We start from the raw sequence: 21,275 nt of genomic DNA, 5'->3' as shown, positions 1-21,275 counted from the left end.
TTTTTCCCCTCAATTGTTTTGATTGCTGGCAATGTGTGTTTTTTTTTTTTTTTTTTTTTATATATATATACATTCCGCTGTCAGCGGGTTCCCCACTAACAGCTGATGAGTCATCCATTGTTAAGGATGTGGATGTTAAAGGTACTGGTGGCTGCTGACTCAAAAAATTTGCATCAGAAACCTCATCTAAATCGCATCTAAACAGCTGCTTTGGAAATTCGCAGTGAAAATGAAGGGAAATTTGCACCGGACACGCATGAACCTAGCCTTATGTAGCAGCAGTGGCAGGAGAGAAGGGAAATAGTATAGATTGACAGTGACAGCTGAGTCTGTTGCAGCTGGTGACATTACACCAAAGATGGTGGCTCCCGGCAGCAATCTCAGAGCTTTTGGATGTCTACAAAAGGGAGAATTTTGCAGGTAAATAACATGTCTAGAAATGTTTAATGCACAATTAATCTTATGGGAAGATTTTTTTGTTAAAATGCAAGGTCTGGTGACAGGGTCACTTTAAATTGTAGCTCCACTAAATAGCAGCCAGTGGAGGGGTTGAGGAGAGTTTATTTTGTAAGAAATTCTCACTTACCTGTGTCAAACATGCGAACATATGAACAGAAAGCATAGACTAAAGACTTTTATTGTTAAGCCTTGTACACACGATTGGATTTTCGGCAGGTAATTGTGTAATGACAGATGTTGGCCTAAAATCCAACCGTTAGTATACTCCATCAGACAATTGTTGTCCAACTGTTGGATGGCAGGCTAGTAAATTTTCGTCCGACAACGGACTGTTGTCAGATTTTCGTCTCGTGTGTACACAAGTCCATCACACAAAAGTCCAAACTTTTCGGAATTAGTGCTCAGCAAACACGACATTAGCAGAAGGTGCCCAAAGGGTGGCGCTCAAGAGCTGAAATTCCACGTAGTACGTCACTATGTTCGTGTCTGTTAGTCCACAATTGTGTACCGTTTGTATGCAAGAAAAGTTCACGGCACATGCCCTTCGGACAAAGGTCATGACGCTTTTGCCGAAAATCCAATCCTGTGTACGAGGCTTTAGATTAATTACTTTGGATAATCTTACTCCATGCCAAAGCATACAGCAGGTTCAAAACTATGTAAGTGCTCTTTACATACCTCTCTAACTAGAAATTTGTTTAGTCTAGGAGCATATACAGTGGCTTGAAAAAGTATTACTACCCCTTGAAATTTTCCACGTTTTGTCATGTTACAACTAAAAACGTAAATGTATTTTATTGGGATTTTATGCGACAGACCAACACAAAGTGGCACATAACTGTGAAGTGAAAGGAAAATGATAAATGGTTTTCAAAATATTTTACAAATACAATTTTGAAAAGTGTGGCGTGCATTTGTATTCAGCCCCCCCCCCAGTCAATACTTTGTAGAACCACCTTTCGCTGCAATTACAGCTGCAAGTCTTTTTGGGTATGTCTCTACCCGCTTTGCACATCTAGAGAGTGAAACTTTTGCCCATTTTTTGCAAAATAGCTCAAGCTCTGTCAGATTGGATGGAGACCGTCTGTGAACAGCAATTTTCAAGTCTTGCCACAGATTCTCACTTGGATGTAGGCATGGACTTTATGACTGGGCCATTCTAACACATGAATATGCTTTGATCTAAACCATTCCATTGTAGCTCTGGCTGTTTGTTTAGGGTCGTTGTCCTGCTGGAAGGTGAACCTCTGCCCCAGTCTCAAGTCTTTTGCAGACTCTAACAGGTTTTCTTCTAAGATTGACCTGTATTTGGCTCCATCCATCTTCCCATCAACTCCAATCACCTTCTTTGTCCCTGCTGAAGAAAAGCATCCCCACAACATGATGCTACCACCACCATGTTTCACGGTGGGAATGATGTGCTCAGGGTGATGTGCAGTGATAGTTTCCCTCCACACATAGCGTTTTGCTTTTAGGCAAAAAGTTAAATTTTGGTCTCATCTGACCAGAGCACCTTCTTCCACATGTTTTCTGTGTCCCCCACACGGCTTCTCGCAAACTGCAAACCGGACTTGTTATGGCTTTCTTTCAACAATGGCTTTCTTCTTGCCACTCTTCCATAAAGGCCAGATTTGTGGAGTGCACGACTAATAGTTGTCCTGTAGACAGATTCTCCCACCTGAGCTGTGGATCTCTGCAGTTCCTTCAGTTACCATGGGCCTCTTGGCTGCTTCTCTGATTAATGCTGTCCTTGCCCAGCCTGTCAGTTTAGGTGGACGGCCATGCCTTGGTAGGTTTGCAGTTGTGCCATACTCTTTCCATTTTCGGATGACGCATTGAATAGTGTTCCGTGAGATGTTCAAAGCTTGGGATATTTTTTTTCTAACCTAACCCTGCTTTAAACTTCTCCACAATTTTATCCCTGACCTGTCTGGTATGTTCTTTGGCCTTCATGATACTGTTTGTTCACTAAGGTTCTCTAACAAACCACAGAACAGCTTTATTTATGCTGAGATTAAATTACACACAAGTGGACTCTATTAATTAGGTGACTTCTGAAGGCAATTGTTATCACTAGATTTTAGTTAGGGGTATCAGAGTAAAGGGGGCTGAATACAAATGCACACCACACTTTTCAGATATTTATTTGTAAAAAAAAATTGAAAACCATTTATCATTTTCCTTCCACTTAACAATTATGTGCTACTTTGTGTTTGTCTATCACATAAAATCCCGGTATAATACATTTATATTTTTGGTTGTAACAAGACAAAATGTGAAAAATTTCAAGGGGTATGAATACTTTTTATGGCACTGTAAGCCATAGATTATACCATTTTCTTTCCTTCCACCACGGATCAGTGTTGATGGGGAATGCTCTCCCACAGAGCTATTGTGTTCTGACTGTGGGGGTGCGTAGAGCCTTCCCTGATGAAAGAACACAATGATCACTACTGACGGCTATAGCCGCTGGCAGTGATCACATGCAAAAAATCTGACAGGCTGGTTGTACTGAAGACAATTGTTGGATCAACTTCAGTACAACTAGCCTGCTCATAGATGGATCGAATATCGGCTGGTCCCAGCTGAACTGGCCGCCATTTGATCCATCTGTGGCTGACTTTAGTTGCTCTCAGCAGTAGAGGTAAATTAGATTATAAAGATAGCTATAGATTAGAATGCAGCATGTCCTACACCTGGAATAGACCTAACTTCATATGCCTCCATCTTCAAAACTGCTGAACATAAAAGCTGCCAACTCACTTAAGAAATAACAGGTGCACTTTCAGTTGACATATTGTATAAGAACACATATAGCTAGCACTGTAATGGTAACGGCTTGTGGATAGAAATGTAAAAGCCTTGCAGTTTATATTTTAAAATGTTTTGTTTTTAATATTGTCCTCTGAAGGGGTAGAAACCGAGAACAGTGCGGAGTTCCCAGGTGGCCATTTCATAATGCAGAGTAGAATGTGCCCCCAGTCCCTGTGATGTGTGGCTAGCCCAGAATATCTGCTCCCTCCTTTTTCCATCACACCATAAATTCTCTATTTGCTGAAATGTTATTTACTTCTGGGGAAATATTTTACCAGGCAAGGCTTGCTCTGCAATAAATCTGGCTTCAAGTATGTTCTTTCATACAAACCAGATAAATGGTATAGAAGCACAACAGCAGCACACATTTATTTTACAGGAATATCATCAGGAGACTAATGAAGCATCTTATTAAAACATTTTCCTGATATTATACCACTCCTGAGCTATCAACATCTGATAGGCCTGCATGGAAATGTATTATTTGTGTGTATCTAGGCTGCCCAGGCTATTTGTGCTTTTCATGTAGTACCATTGGGAGCCATTGCTAAAAATACGAAGGGAAACACTTGTGGAGATGTTCAGTAGAACAACTAATTCATTTCACTAACTTGCTCTGGAAAATTAAGGTGGAAGTTTGAATGCTATAGTTTGAGCCTCCTCTTTCATGGCTTTCCTTCTGTTATTTTTTCCAATTTATACAGTCCTGTAAAAGTACACTGTGGGTAGTCAACAGACTGGCAACCTTTTTAGTAAAACAGCATCAAGCGTAACAATGTTGTCAAAAATGCAGTAATTTATAGCAACATCATTTGTTTGCTGTTTTGTTAAAGATTAATTCTGATTGGTTGTTAAGTGACCAATTACATGACCATTCACAACTGTCTGCCTTCTGGATTGAACCTCATTTGTACAGCAGCGTAAATAATTTCCCCTTTGCAAGCCCTACATTTATATAAATAGGAGAATTTATTTTAATCAATTAATGAGCTGATGTATCAAAGATATCCCCATTGCCACGGAGCCTGTGAAGTCGAAGCAGTGTTGAAACTTCTCGTCTGTATCATTGTTTGAGGACAGAGACTTCGAAGATTTTGAAACCAGTCGATTAGCAACTCAGTCTAGTATCTAAATTTCTCTAAAGTTCATTTAGCGATACAACCCAAAGCTTATGAGTTTATAATGCCACTTACAGGAGGAGGACACTAGGTGCAATAAAAAAGAAAACCCAGGGGAATTGCATTAACCTATTACTAAATCCCCATAACTGCCAGAATGCTTTGTTTTTTCTTAGTGTCCACAGAGGAAGGATGCTTGTCACCCAACTCTGTTAGCTCAAGACTTTACCTTCAGGATCTTCAGTCAAGTGCTGAGTGAAAAACTGGCTGAATATTCTTGTCTCCCCAATTCAGCTTTTGAGCACTTTTGTATCTTTGTTGGTATAAATGAGAGTTTATTGCAACAGTAGATGGATTTGTTTCCTGGGTGATATAGGTCTTGAAACCCCTAATGTGCCTTATAGACAGGTCAAAAAAAGGCCCATATATCCAAGAAGCAAATCATTCTACTGTCACTGCTGGTAGATTTGGATGAGGATGTCCAGACATCCCAGCCCCATTTCAAGCAGTGGTCTTGGCTGAGGAATCTTTCCACTTTCTGAATGAGGACGAGGAATTGGCAAACACAAATCAGCACTTGTAGTCTCCAATTTTCCAGCACTGCAGGCTTTGTGAAAGCTGGCCAAACATGTTACACTCTAGCTGTACATTATCTGTATGTTCTCCTTAAAAATTTCCAAGTGTTTGGTTTGAGATCCTCCTAAATTATCTATTAATTTACTATCCAGTTAGCAAGCCTTGACATTACATTGGTAATTGAAAAGCTGGCCTTACACTTTACAGTCTGATTGTACAATTTCTGTACAAACTACTTTAGATTTAATAGTAAATGCATGATGACCTAAAACTCCTTTCAATTTGTGTCTAGTCTGGCAAGCCATTGCACTAGAGGAATGAGATTGTACAGTCAAATTGTGTTGTTTGACTAGTTTTACACTGCCTAGTGTTTCCCAACCTTTTTTTCAGTTGTAGTACCCTTTACAATTCTGCACAAGTTTAAGGCAACCCATTCTAAAACTTTTAAATAGTTTTAAATAACACAGCAGCATTCACACCGTAAGATGCCCAACATTAAAGCCCATTTGTTCTTACAAAGCACCTTTGCACACCGATACTGACTAGTATTCTGTGTTTCTCTTCTTCCCCAGTTTTACTCCCTCATTCAACTTACTTTGCCTCAGTGCTGGTGGAGAAGGGCAGGGGATAGGCAAACAAGGATGCTGTGCAGGAGCCCAATGTCCATCTTATCAACCAATGATGTTATTGGTTTATTAGGACACCTGCGGCTTGCCCTCACCGTATCCAAGGTTATAATGCTGCACAATAAAAAGCTGTGGCTTTGTGTAACAAAAAGGCAGGCTTAATAAATTGTCTGGCTTGTTGACAATTTTTTGACAATTTGGAGTAATTTGTAAGCATTTTGCCAAGGCACCCCTGAAGAATACAGACGGTACTCTGGTTGAAAAAGGCTGGTCTAGATAAAAACAAGCAACACTCCACATTTGAACCTTGCTGTTACCAAGTTTGCTCTTCTTGATGCTGCCCAGAATTATTACAACCATTTTGGAGATTTTTATTTTAGAAACTATAATTCAACACAACACAGAAAAAAAAAATAATTTGGTCAAATTGGATTTTTCACCATGATCCATCGTACTGTTCATTTATAAATTGAACTGCTCATTTATTGCAGTCAGTTTTTAAATGTCAAATTATTTTATTGAAATCACCCTTATACCATAAGATGTGTGATTGTGTGAAAACAGGTTCCTCCGTGCATGTGCCACCTGTTGAGTATATCTGGGTCCTGGAACTATATGTGAATCGGATAAGAATTGGTAGGTTGTCCCAACCTACCTTTCATGAGAAGATATTTTCATGTCTATATCCAGCCTAATGCAACTTAATTTGAAAAAAAAATACCCTGTTTTGGGCACCTGTAAGCTAGGCCTAAACTGAATAAACTCTTCGGATATCTGGTTGGTCTTTTATATAGCTAAATATAGTAATTATGTCCTGCTGGGTTTTTTTTCTTAAAAGCTTTCAAAGCTGTGAAATAAAGCGATCAAATGTTTACATGTTTTTTTTTTTGTTTTTTTTTTTGCTAAAAACCTAAAAAGGAACATTCAGTGGCTGCTAGTTAGTATTTTTGAATGATATAGCAGCTAGTAGACCTCTATTAGAAGCTGTTGTGTGTGTCCATTAGCTGCCGACAAATAAAAGCTCAACTTTTCTGAGGCTAAAATAATAATCAAAATCATGCCTAGTGCAAGAAGGGATTTTACCACTTTGTTAGACAGTAGAGCCACTGCTGGTAAATGCATTTTCACAGTGTTTCATCTCCTTTCATATCCTGTTTTATTTACAGCTGGAGGAGTCTGAGTTTACCAGTGCTGCAGCAGTAAAGGCTCGGAAGTCTATGGAAGCTGAAATTGAAGATCTCCATCTTCAGATTGATGATATTTCCAAAGCTAAAACAGCGGTAAGATACATGGTGATATGCGCCACCTATTTTGGCATTTGTCTGTTTTCATCTGCCGAAGCTGTTTCCTGTCTCCGCATATGAAGGTCAAGCTCATGTCATATTCTTTTCTGTGTTTCCGGTCCTGCCTGAAAAAAAGTTATGCTTTATGTGGCTTCTCTTTGTGTGCCACCTGTACCCAGTCACGCTTTCTTTCTTTGTATGCTTCTGTATGTGACATATTTTCCTGCCTCTGCCTGTTTTCTGTCTATGCAACTTGCTGGTGTTCCCATCCATCATATTTGTGCCACACATGCCTGCTGTATTTTATCAGTGACATCCTTTTGTTTTTTTCACCTGTCAGTTCACTGTAAGATGAGTACATCCAATCTTTTAGCATAGTCGCTTATGGATAAATTGACAGGTAGTTATGAAGTACTTTAGTAGATCAGTATTGTGTAAATACATGTATAAAATCAGTGTGTATAATCCCAAATTTCAGATGAGTTTACATATTAGCACTATTTGTGGAAACACAGGATGCATTCGTATAAATTAATGAGACAAGAATACTCACTTCTGCTTACTACACCTCAAAGGGAATATTAGGGCAAATAAAGAAAAAAATCCATACTTGATAGAGATATATATATATATATATATATATATATATATATATATATATATATATATAATACATGCACATCCCCCTGTGTTTTATTCCTTTGAAAATTCTGTAAGTACTAAATTCATGTCTGGGCAGGCAACGGATTACCTTGGTGCACTTCATGCTGAACTCCAACTTTCTGGAGTGATCAGTCCCAGCATAGGTCATACCTCTTTACCATGTTGCTCTGTTGTCTGCAGATCCCCTGATATTCTGGGTATAGTTGTGGCTTTGTGTCATATGACACTGTATATCCTGCTGATAGACTCTCCCCCTTCCACAGCCACTTGCTGCAGCAGCTAGGGCCTATAACACACCTCTTTGCAGTCTTTCTGGTTCTGCAAATGATATAATTTCCTTCACAGCTCTGATGGTTTTGTATTTGGGATTGAATACATTCCAATTAGCATTCAGTCCTGCCCAGTCACACCTACAGAAAGAGTCCAAACCTCCCAAGTCCTGTCTCTCAGATCACAGCATTATTCAATAAGGAAACCCCTTCATACACAGCCTGTTTTGAAAGCTAGCTGTGCTGCTGCTAGGAAGGACTGAATTGATCACAGTTAAATATGCTGACCAGTTTGAACAGGGAGATTCCCACTCCTCAGATATGCCCTCCCATAACCCTGCTCTCTAAGAAGTGATTAATTTACATATGAATGAAACCCCTTCATAAAAGTCTCCCATAGCACTTCCTCTGTAATCTTGCAGTAAGCCATTATTCTTTGGCATGCTGCAAGACTGGAATGACACAGGAGGGGTATGACACATTTACACCTTTCACCAATCACATGAAGGCCCAAAAATGCCCACAGTATCTCTAGGACCCACCCACATCAACTCCCAGAACTCCTAAAACTACAGAGGATCTAAGGATCATGTGACACGGGACAGTATCAGGACTGGCAAAGAAAGGATATCAGGAAGTCAGAGAACTTAGAAATTCAGCCAGGAGGAGTAGTGACATCACAGACACAGAAACCTGCTGTATACAGCTAAAAGAGGTAAGTTATACAACAACTGAGAGTGGGGTTGTGATTCACTTACATGCACAATTCATATGTTGTTTTGGGGAGAGAACGCTGGAGTTTCTTTTTTTTTTTTTTTTTTTTTTTTATCCCAGCCTACGTTGTCAGCCCTGCCTGGTGGACTACAGAATTCTGCCTGTCCCCAGCACTCTTTGGCCTACTCCTCTGGATGCATACAATGATTTTTCTTCCAGTAAAACATCACAGCTGCCTTGAATCCCAAGAGCCTCCTGACACTGTGTGTGTAGGGAAAGGGATCTTTGGAGATGTAGTTCCAAGGGCGGGCCTACTTTATTAGGAGTGGAGCTCCCACAGCTGCACCTGCAAGAATTTTACAAGCCTAGTCATTATGTTACAGTGAGTAATAGCTATGTCTTGCTACAGGAACAAGGTAAATAAATTAAAAAAAAGATTTCTGGGACATGCTCAAGAGGGGAAGGAGAAGGTATGGGGGTATATTTGAGTAATCCCAGTACATTCAATTTAAAGGAGAAGTCCAGCCTCAGCTCGTTTGGCTGGGCTTCTTCTATGGGTCACAGGGGTGCAATTAGTTTTGCACTCCTGTGACCCGTTTTCAGCAGAGAGCAGACTCACAGGAGTGCAAAATGTCCCTCCACAGTTCAGCGCTCCAGTGAGGGCGAGGGGGCAGAGCGGATAGCTACTGATTGACAGTCAGCAGCTCTCTGCTCAGGGAGCTGTGAGAACCGAGCCATCGGCAGTGTTCGATCGTTCAGTTCTCAGTGCAGAGGCAGCAGGGGACAGATGCAGCATCATACCAATGCTGCATCCACCTAGGTAAGTATGAATCTGGGAAAAAAAAACATACTTCTCTTTTAACTATGCCATCTATTCCTCCTTTATGCCCACTTCTTCTTTCCATGTGTATCTTCTGTGCTGCATGCTGTCACAGTTGCTTTGTCACTTTGCTGTCCTGCGTATAAGCAGGAGTAAGGTATCACAGCAACATCCTCCGTGGTTTAGAGACTAACAGGCCACTTCATGGACAAAACTCTGAAAATAAAAAAGTTTAATTTGTCATTTATATCAAAATAAAGTATATTCAGTTAAAGTGGTTGTATACCTTTATTTGTAACTTTTACCTACAGGTAAGCCTATAATAAGGCTTACCTGTAGGTAAAAAAAAATCTCCTAAACCTGTAAGGTTTAGAAGATATTCCCCTCGCAATGAGCCGCTGACTGCAGCGGCGCATGCGCACAGGGGACTCTCGGCTGACAGCCCGGCAAACTCCGGAGCTTGCCGGGCAGAAGTCTCCTGCGCGCATGCGCGGGAGTGACGACATCGCGGCTCCGGCCATTCACAGCGCCGGAGCCCCGATACCCGGAAGACACGCCGAGGGGAGATGTCAGCTCCCTCGGCGTGGACAGGGTGAGATGCCGGCGCCTCGTTCTAAGGTAAGTATCTCATAATGAGCTACTATGCGGTGCATACTAACTCATTATGCCTTTTCCCTTGCAGGTGTAATAAAAAAAAAAAAAAAAAAGACAGCGGGTATACAACCGCTTTAAGCATGTGTTTAAATAACGTTTTAAAAGGTTGTCCAGCCTTTCATTCCCTGCAGTAAAAGGGGAATAACAAGAAGAATCTGGTTGGCTGTGCTAGTTCTTAATGATTCTGCATGCAGACTTAATTTCCAGCTTTGTAGAAACCATGCACTCAGTGCTGCAACCACTCTACATGGACACCTTTGTCCTTAATTAACCCCTCCATTGCTGTACACATTTGCTCAACTCATTATCCTGGAATGGAAGTAACATGCCAGTGGAGGAAGGCAGCCTTGAAATGACATTTTCATTTATTCTGAGCATAAGAGATTTGACTCTGTAGCTGTGTCCGGTTTTCTTCCCCCCCACTAGTAATAAGATAGATGACAGTCAGGCTGAGCCAGGGAAGTCGTTTTGCTTTTGGAATTATGTGCCAATAGATTCATTAACTTTCTGAAGCCTACATTATTCTCTTTATTAACAGGACCACCCCTCCCAAACCAAATCACTCTCTTCTTCCTCCAGCTGTATTGCAGTACAGATTTTCATAAAAACTTACAGAAACATATTTGGGCTTTATATTCTGGATGGTTGTACTTCTGCAGAGGAGACTAGAGAACCCTAATGAGGAAGTCAGTTATCTGTCTTTCCAACGCAACCAGGATCTGCTTTGATGGCCCTTTTCTCTGTGCTGGAAAATTACACATGAAATCTGGTTACTTTGAGTAACCAAAACACATTTTCTTTAAAACGTTGATTGAAAAGAAAAATAAAATATGCCACTATGTTGGTATTCTATTGCACCCTCTTTGCCCACAGTTATGCACTGTAATAACAAACACCCAAAGTTTATCCTTCTTACGATGTCCAAAGATGATATATGTATATAATCAGATCAGTAGGTTGGGACACCAGTCACTTGCCCTATGTATAGGCTTTTTACACATAATAGCACAATACTGTAAAAGGGGCAGAGTAAAATTACAACGTGACATGGCCTCAGGGCACCACTGTTTTTGTCATGCATCTCCAAAGTATACATACAGTTTGTTATATTAATAAACTAGACACATATGAAATGTCAAAGAGTTTAATGCCTGTATTGAGAGCTTGGGTTTGATAGCTAGCTAAACACAGTGCAAGCTGATTGTGCATGGATTCCCAATATAGTCTCCTTTAGATCAACTAAAACTATGTAGTAAAAACTCTTCCGAAGGCCAGCCTATGGAGCAAATTTCTTTTCTGCAATTACTGACCATGTTGACAGGGGAATCCCTCCTGTGTAGCCATTATGTGCTCCCAGAGGGGGGGGGTAAAATCCGGCAGGCTGGTTGTACCCAGGCTGAACCGTCTGAGATTCGAACCATCTATGGCCGCCTTAAGCAATTAATTAAAACTGTCTTCTGTTAGGTGGACCCTTATAGTACATATTAGACGAAACACAGAAAGACTGGGTTTCGTTTAGTTTTTCTTTTTTTTTCTTTCTTTGTTCTATCTATCTGGATAGCTACTCTCCCATGTCCTTTAGACCTGGTAATCAACCTAAATCTGTTTTACACTCAGCTATCCTTTAATCTTATAAAAAGACGTTACCAGCTCTGGGTTATGTTGTAGTTGCATGTGCTCTTCCAAAGGGTGAGATCTGTGCTTAGACAGAGCTGCTAATTGGTTATGCCTTAGCATGACCCCTCAACAGCACACATCTGAAGCTTCACCTCACCATGGCTGTGTTCGTGGATAAGAGGTTTGAGGTCCTGAAGATACTAATAGGCAAGTAAAGCATTAGCAATTCTATAGGAAGAAGTACAGAAATAGCAGAGAGGGGTTAAAATAGTGTTTGCTTTATATACATTTAAAATCAAGCATTTATGAAAATATTTATCCATATCAACCAATCAAATGTTTATTTTCTTTTTCTAACCTACAATGGGAAAAGGATAAACAAGACTGTTCTTGGTCAGTTGGCTTTTGCAAAAAAGAAATAAAATGCACTTTCTCTCTCCATGATTCGCCAAGTCTATAATGTCTCTACTAGAATGACACTTACTCCTATGGCTACTACTGCTTCTCAGTGAAATCATTGCCTTCACTGTTTCCAGGGGTCTACTTCCAAACCAAGGGTTGACAACTCCTTTTTGTCAAAAGCCCTGGACTCCCAAGTCAAACAAGCCTGTCCAGAAGCTCTCCTCCTTGCAATGAAGGGGTGCCCCCACTCTTAGATGCAGCGGGATATTTTTTGGCATTTGCAGCAGTCTGAATCGCCTGGGTTCAGTCTATCATTGCCCTGTTCTTGTATTTTCTCTTCAAGTCTGCCAGCTTCAGCCCAAAAGAAGACATTTAATCACCACTATGCAGCAACTTCGGGCACGAAGGACTGGTTGTGCTTCTTGCTTTAGAAGAACAGTTTTAAGGTTTCTATTAAAACCTATTCACAGCTCCAAAACAAACTGGGGGCATCCACCCAATACTGACCCTAAAATCTTTAAACTGATTTATTTCCCTAAGGTCCCACATGAAAACCCCTAGGTCAAAACTGCACCCCTCAGTTCGCTTCTGAATAAGCGTTCCGGACTTAATGGTACTTCGAGACAGTATCTTTGCCCAGTTTCACTACAGATGTCTATAATCCAGCACACTCTCAACGTACAGTTGTGCTCATAAGTTTACATACCCTGGCAGAATTTATGATGATTTGGCCAATTTTCAGAGAATATCAATGATGACTCAAACTTTTCTTTCACTCATAGTGTTTGGCAGAAGCCATTTATTATCAATCAGCTGTGTTTACTCTTTTTAAATCATAATCACAACAGAAACTACCCAAATGACCCTAATCAAAAGTTTACATACCCCAGTTCTTAATACCTTGTATTGCCCCCTTTAACATCAATGATAGCTTGAAGTCTTTTGTGGTATTTGTGGATGAGGCTCTTTATCTTCTCATATGGTAAAGCTGCCCATTCCTCTTGGCAAAAAGCCTCCAGTTTCTGTACATTCTTGGGCTGTCTTGCATGAACTGCACGTTTGAGATCTCCCCAGAGTGGCTCAATGAGTTTTGAGGTCAGGAGACTGAGATGGCCACTCCAGAACCTTCACTTTATTCTGCTGTAGCCAATGACAGATCGATTTGGCCTTGTGTTTTGGATCGTTGTCATGTTGGAATGTCCAAGTACGTCCCATGCGCAGCTTCCTGGCTGATGAATGCAAATGTTCCACCAGTATTTTTTGATAATATACTGCATTCATCTTGCCATCAATTTTAACCAAATTTCCTGTGCCTTTGTAGCTCACACATCCCCAAAACATCAGCGATCCACTTCCGTGTTTCACAGTAGGAATGGTGTACCATTTCATAATAGGCCTTCTTGACTCCTCTCCAAATTAAGTGTTTATGGTTGTGGCCAAAAAGCTCTTTGGTCTCATCACTCCAAATGACTTTGTGCCAGAAGGTTTGAGGCTTGTCTCTGTGCTGTTTGGCGTATTTTAAGCGGGACACTTTGTGGCATTTGCATAGTAATGGCTTTCTCCTGGTGACTCGACCATGAGGCCCATCTTTCTTCAAGTGCCTCCTTATTGTGCATCTTGAAACAGCCACCCCACATGTTTTCAGAGAGTCCTGTATTTCGCCTGAAGTTATTTGTGGGGGGTTTTTTTGCATCCCGAACAATTTTTCTGGCAGTTGTGGCTGAAATTTTAGTTGGTCTACCTGACCGTGGTTTGGTTTCAACAGAACCCCTCATTTTCCTTTTCTTGATTAGAGTTTGAACACTGCTGATTGGCATTCTCAGTTCCTTGGATATCTTTTTGTATCCCTTTCCTGTTGTATACAGTTCAACTACCTTTTCCCGCAGATCCTTTGACAATTCTTTTGCTTTCCCCAAGACTCAGAATACAGAAATGTCAGTGCAGCACTGGATGAAAGATGCAAGGATCTGTCAGGAGTCCAGAAACTCATTGACCTTTTACACACACACACACACACACACACACACACACACACACACACACACACACACACACAAATTACGGGCAAACAGATTGCAGGTGAGGATGGTTACCTTTAATAGCCATTCAAACCTCTTTGTGTCAACTTGTGTGCATGTTATCAGGCCAAAATCACCAGTAAACTCTTGATCAGGGTCATTTGGGTAGTTTCTGTTGCCATTTAAAACTAGTAAACGCAGTTGATTGATAATAAATGGCTCCAGCCAAACACTAACCATGAGTGAAAGAAAAGTTTTTGTGTTATCATGATTACTCTCTGAAAAATGGCCAAGAAATAATCAATTCTGCCAGGGTATGTAAACTTATGAGCACAACTGTAGAACAAACAAATCCAACCCTTGGATCGCACAATGCTTCTGTCCAGCCAGAAAAAGCTCTCCCTAGTTTTCATTAAATTCTTGCGATAGAGCATCTTGTTTAACTGATCCAAAGTTGGCATTCTGCGCACATTTATTTCTAGACCAGGTGTCACCTTTTCAGTGTGAACTAATATATACAACTTCCACCACTGGCATTAATAAGAGTTTATAATAAAAGAAAGCAGGTTTAATCTCCGGTCAACAGATAACTACATCATTCTTCAGTGTTTTATTGTATGGTACAAAGTACAAAAATTAAAATTCTATTTTAGTAGGGGGCTATTGCATGCTGTTTGTTGAGTTTAATGCATGCCTTATTTTATATGTTTGAATGGCAGCTGGAGGAGCAAGTTAGCCGCCTGCAGAGAGAGAAGAATGAGCTACAAAGCAGAATGGAGGAAGACCAGGAGGACATGAATGAGCTGATGAAGAAACAAAAGGCTGCTGTGGCTCAGGTAAATTCCTTTTAATATTTGTGCTGTTTCACAATAGACTCCTTACACTGTCTCCTGATGTTGAGTTTATTGATTAAATTAAATTGAAAAAGATCGATTTTTAGTGACTACCAGAAATTCTGAAGAACTATGTGAAGCAATGTCCTCTAAATTAACTTCTAAGGGATTGTGAGGAATGTAAATAAAGTGTTAATTTAACTTTAACATGTCATCAGTACTTACAATATCCTCTGTTATAGTAATTTGAGCAAAAAGACCAGAAGACTTAAAACTTACATTTTTGAGAATCGGTGGTATGATCAGAGTATTTATATATGAAAATTCTGTTATCTTATTTATGGTTTTTAATTGTGCTACAAGTGTTGCACACGCAGAAGATAACTGCAATGTATGATCAAGCAATACTACTCCACACAGATAGAATCTCAAATGACATTTAACTCAGCTTTGGGACATGAGTTTAAAGTGATTCTGAAGGTATTATTTCTTAAACGTAACAAACATGTTATACTTACCTGCTCTGTGCAGTGATTTTGTACAGAGCACCCCAATCCTCTTTTTTTGGGTCTCCTGTCGGCAGTCCTGGCTCCTGCCCTCTGCGGCGTGCCCCCAATAGCAAGCCCTTTGCTATGAGGGCACTCAAGCAGGATCACTCTCTAGCTATGGTCCTGTGAATAGACATTGTCCATTCACATACACAACGTGTCTCGGCCCCGCTCTCACCTCACTGGTTTACAATGGCTCCCACTGCTGTCTGAGTCAATGAGGAGAGAGAGGCCCAGGAGAGCCGCTGCTCTCATGCCCATCGCTGGATCGAGAAGGTTGCATAGAATATATTAAGGTAAAAAAACCTTCTGCCTGTAGAACCACTTTAAATTACACTCAAGATATTGTATGTATAGCATATTTTCTCATGTGTCTGCCTGGTTTCTCCTGAGTGCTTGAGTTTTCTCCCACAACCCAAAGACATACTGTGGTAGGTTAATTGGTATCCTCTCAAAATTGCCTTTAGTTTTGTAGGATTCTGATAGATTATATTGTGAGCTCTTTTGTGGGACAGGGACTAATTATGGGGTTGATTTACTAAAACTGGAGAGTGTAAAATCTGGTGCATTTGTGCATAGTAGCCAATCGGCTTATAACTTCAGCTAGTTCAATTAAGCTTTAACGATAATACCTAGAAGCCGATTGGCTACTATGCACAGATGCACCAGATTTTGCACTCTCTAGTTTTCAGAATCATACACAACTAGAGGCAATTTTGAGAGGATACCATTTAACCTACCAGTATGTCTTTGGGTTGTGGGAGAAAACTCAAGCACCCAGGAGGGACCAGGCAGACACATGAGTTTTAGTAAATCGGCCCCTGTTGTTGTTTTTTTTTTTTTTTTTTTTTTACTAATTGGCTTCATTGGAGTGCTGTAATGCCATTTATGTTTTGGTGGCAGCTCATTCTCCATACTACTACAATGAAAATTTGAAGGCAGAATTACTATAGGCATATGTATCAACAATGCATTATTCCCTGGGACTGGTCTGGGTTCTAGGAACCAAGAGTCAAAGCTGTGGCTGAAAATGCTTTCATGTGTCGTTCCCTCGCTGCCCTAATCAGAGAGGGGCCAATCTTTCTCTGGCCACTTACATTCTACAGCAATTGCATCAGCTAGAGAGTGACACCTCGCTCATCCGGGCAACACTTTGAAGCAGGTCAGCATTTTATCTTCAGATCGTGTAAAAAATGGTATTTACACTAAATGCTGGTGGATGTCTTGGCCTGATAACAGACAGCTATTTTCTGCTCTGGCCTTTTCCTTCTAGTTCAGGGGGTTCCCATTTTGTCTTGTTACTGCCATTCCATATTTTTGTTTTCTACAGGGGTTACCACTGAACTGTTTTGTAGTATCCTTGCATTCCTTGTTAGCCTTTTTGTCATTAGTAGAAAGTTCTATAAATAGTGTTCATATAAAAATACATTTTTAGTGTGCTGTATTGCTGTGGGTGAGCCATAGGTCATGGTCTGCAGCGCCCAGGGTGGTGTATTTGTTCCGTGCTCTGCTTATTTGGGCGGAAGACAGCTCACACAAAACTTTGCTGTCTGCAAACATCCAGTTTAATTAAATGCACAACTGTATCAATAGATTATCTGCTTGTAATGTAAATAAAGTGAATTGATTTTTTACTTTGGCCCAGTTAGTTGAGCCCGGGAACCCAGAGATTGAGCAGAGAGACTGCTTTACAACAAATATTTCTTTGCTTTTACTAAAGCTTAATCTTTTTCTCACCAAACCATCCCATGAAACCTGTTTTTTGATTCACAGTCCTCCCGAGACCTGGCGCAGATCAATGACCTGCATACTCAGCTGGAGGAAGCCAGTAAAGAGAGGCAAGAGTTGCAGGAAAAGGTAAAAGAAGCTTTCCTAATCTCATTAGCTGGGGTATACAGTAATCAGTGCAGACCTGCATGTATTTGGATAAAGTATAAATTATTTACTAAATATAAGTGTACCTGTCACCTGTCGTTCAGCACCTGTTATGTGCTGAAACATTAGTCATAGGAGCTTATAAATTAACAAAGAATATCATGTGTCATCATTCATGGGCTGTGTATTCATTATACATTCAGCTAAGTCACTAAAGAGCTGCACCCAACACAGGATAACCAGATATATAGCAGTTAAAGGGAACCTTAGACAAAGTACATATACATTTGTAGATGCCATGTTTGACAATATTAAATTTCAGGTGACTAAAAACTCGAAAACCAGTTTATAACACAGGGATCTCTAATTGTGTGGGACCATGCTGCTGTCATCCTAAACATGCACTCACTGTAACCCCAACAAAAAGTAGCGTCTGTCACATGTAAAACTGATAGTCATTAGTTGTCACTTTGAGGTGCTGGTACTTTGAAGCTGTGCTCCGGGCAGATGTAAAAGACACACGTTAAGGTAATATAAAAGCACTTATCAATAACACTTTAAATGCAATAAAATAAACATTCATCAGTTTAAATTTAAAATTGCAGTTTACAATGATGCTGACACTTGCTGCTTAAATGCTGCTTCCCTGAACCTCTGGTTTTCACAGGAAAGAGTTGACAATGGACCATGCAATCTCCAGTTAGTCTGTTAGCTTGGAGGAGGGATGAGCAGGGGAGTGCATTCTTATCCTAGGCTATAAATTATAATGGATTTGAGCAACTTTTTTGTGAATACCTTTTTAAACTAATGTTTTTATTATTTATTTTAGCATTTATCAAAAAAGCTTTGTTTTTACAAATAAACCTTTAATACTTGGTAATGGTACACAAAAATAAAAAATATTCATTTTCAAGATTTCACATTTACCTAAGAAAATTATTTTTCACAATTTGTTTTTTAGGCCTGTCCTTAATAAAGACAGTTTGTATGTAAAAACCACTATACCCCTTTTAGATCTCAGTACAGAAACTTATGGAAAAATCCCTTCCCAACTCCAGGACAGTGATTTTCCAGCCTAAATAGTATTGGTACTTCCTTAAAGTGTTTCTATACCCTTACAACAAGCTTCTCTTTTTAGCTCTCTTCTGGTCTGTTAAATGCACCATTGAAAAAGTTTTGTTATATATGCTCAATAAACGCAAAAAAATACCCATTGATCCTGCCACAAATCCAGCGTAACTTCTTGTGCACTCTGAAGGTGCCAATATGATATTTCAAGCAGTGCTATCAGCTCTTCCCTGTTATGGAGATGAGTGGGGAGTGTTCATTTCAGAAGAAAAAAGCCTACAGTGTCAGTGCGTCTATATACAGTACAATCAGTGAATGTTGTCACCTGGGAGAGTTAATGTGTTATTGGCAGGATGCCAGGTGGGAAAAAATGGAAAGAAGCCTGAAAAACGTAAATTAATGCAGCCACCACCTATAAGGTCTAATCAGTTGCAATATATTAGTTTTGTTCTTGGGCTTCTGTATACTTTAGGTTCTCTAAATTTTCTTTTTAGAAAATTCACTAAAAATGTGGTTTAAGGGTCTGTTTGGTCCTTCTAGGGCAGGGGCCTCCAAACTTTTTAAGCAAAGTGACAATTTACTGTCCTTAACCCCCCTGGCGGTATTCCCGAGTCTGGCTCGGGGTGGATTTTTAATACCAAAAGCGGTATCCCCGAGCCAGACTCGGGATTGCATCGCAGGATCCAGGAAGAGTTTACTTACCTGGTTCCTGTGATGTCTCCCCGCTGTGATCGGCGAGCCGCCGTGTCTCGCTCGATTCACAGTGCCGAGCTCCGTTCCCTGCGAGCTTTGCAATGCACAGGGACGGAGTTCGGCGGCAAATTCAAAAAGGAAAACACACAGTACAGATACAGTATACTGTAATCTTACAGATTACAGTACTGTATCAAATAATTACATGTCCCCTTTGTCCCTAGTGGTCTGCCCAGTGTCCTGCATGCAGTTTTATATTATAAAAACTGTTCTTTCTGCCTGGAAACTGGAGATTGTCCATAGCAACCAAAACTTTCCCTTTTCATCAAAAGTGGTTTCAGACCAGCTAGAAAACAGCGATAATAAATTAGAATCACTTGCAGAATTGAGTGATAATGATTTGTGGGGAAATCCGTCACCAAACACTAAAAGTAACAAAAGCGACAATTCTGCAACTGAGAAAATTTCAGTGTTTTTGATTTGATTACATTATTGAATAATTTTTATTATTATTTGTTATAATTATTTATAGTTATTTATTATATTATAATTTTTTATTTAGTTTTTCAAACTTTATCATACCCGGGATGTCTACTAGATTCTTGTTTGGACAGATTTAAGTGAATTATTCCTAAGAATTACAGGCCTATAATATATAACGCCAAATTTCTGTGCAAAATAATGGTACCGCTTTCAGCACCTAAAATCTGAAATAATCATACCGCCAGGGAGGTTAAGACTTTAGGGGGGCCGGATGTTGGTGTCAGTGGGAGGAAGAGTACCCCATCGTTGGTGTTAGTGGGAAGAATAGTACCCCATCAATGATGTCAGTGCGAAGATTAGTACCCCATCATTGGTGTCAGTGGGAGGAATAGTACCCAATCATTGGTAGTGTGAGGAATAGTAGCCCATCATTGGTGTCAGTGGAAGGAGTAGAACCCCATCATTGGTGTCAGTGGAAGGAATAGAACCCCATCATTGGTGTCAGTGGAAGGAATAGAACCCCACCATTGGTGTTCGTAGGAAGAATAGTGCTCCATAGTTGGTGGCAGTGGGAGAAATAGTGTCTCGTATAAGTGAGAGGAACAGTGCCCCAAGGGCCAGATAAAGGCAAGCAAAGGGGCTGCATCTGGCCCCCAGGCCACAGTTTGGAGACCACTGTTCTGGGGTTTGGGAGATATCTCCCTATTGATGTCTGTGAAAGCAGTAAAGACCTCATGTCAGATTTAGCCTTGCCCCACTACTCTTATTGGGGGATATTTACTAAGCTTCTAGCTTCACCTTGTTCAGTTGTACTTAAAAATAAAAGCTCCAGATTCTGGCTGCTCCATTGTTAGTAAGTTCCCCTTGCAGCTGTTTGGATAAAGTTGCCATTCTTAAAAAGTGTAGTATGGATTTAAAGGGTTATCTTTTGCATGCACGAGCCATTCCGTGGTTGGCCGGGCAATCATCTGGGACCTGTGACGTGTCCCAGATGATTGCCGAGAGGGAGGGGGGGAGAGGTGATCTCCCTTCCAGTGCAGCGATGCGCCGGGAGGAAGTGGGAGCTGGGGCTCCCCCCCAAAAAAAATTACATGCCAAAAGGGGCATATCAGGGGGTCACCTCCCTTAAAGCGGAAGTTCCATTTTTGGGTGGAACTCTGCTTTAAGTATACTTTACATTTATAAACATGATCCTTACATTCTTGAAGCTGCTTCTACCATGGGCTTCTCCTTTCGGTCCTGCCTGGAAGTCAGGAGGTCCAACTGTTGGATGCGTGGCTCCTACACCTCACGAACAAGCACTTGGCTACGAGAATTCAACTTGCCTAACCAGGCATGCATATTCTATTTTCTCACTCGCAGAGCACTGAGTTTAACCTCAAGAGAGTGGACTGCAAATGCTTGGCTGGGCAAGCCAAGCGCTCATTCGCAAAGTGCTGGAGTTGCGCATCCAATGGTCAGATGCCCTGCCATATAGGTAGGGCAGAGAAGGGAAGCCCATAGTAGAAGCAGCTTCAAAAATAAGGATCATTTTTTAAAATGGAGGATAGAATTTACAGTGTATATTTAAAGCTGCAATGCATATGGATTAAAAAAAATGTTTTAAATTTGCAACCAACTAGCAGCCATTTACATTTTTCTGCCTATATTAAATCCCTTAAGCCCTCCACATGCCTAGTAGCCCATATCTGGCTGATAAGAATGTTTAAGAGGCAAAAGGGGAACCAGATCACTCCGGAACT

General features: G+C 40.6%; 1 protein-coding gene across 17 annotated transcripts in view; it reads left to right on the top strand.

The window, feature by feature from the left end:
* Positions 1-21,275, top strand: part of MYO18A (myosin XVIIIA) — a 498,725-nt gene that overhangs the window by 406,972 nt on the left and 70,478 nt on the right. For all 17 annotated transcript variants that reach the window (XM_073616822.1, XM_073616821.1, XM_073616820.1 and 14 more), the window contains 3 exons: positions 6,760-6,873; positions 14,753-14,869; positions 17,188-17,271. In XM_073616822.1, coding sequence (XP_073472923.1) covers positions 6,760-6,873; positions 14,753-14,869; positions 17,188-17,271 — 315 coding nt within the window. The remainder of the gene's footprint in view (positions 1-6,759; positions 6,874-14,752; positions 14,870-17,187; positions 17,272-21,275) is intronic.

This window comes from Aquarana catesbeiana, linkage group LG02, assembly GCF_042186555.1.
Source record: "Aquarana catesbeiana isolate 2022-GZ linkage group LG02, ASM4218655v1, whole genome shotgun sequence".
NCBI classification, from domain to species: Eukaryota; Metazoa; Chordata; class Amphibia; order Anura; family Ranidae; genus Aquarana; species Aquarana catesbeiana.
The sequence above is the reverse complement of the archived record's forward strand: the minus strand, read 5'-3'. Positions and strand labels throughout refer to the sequence as shown.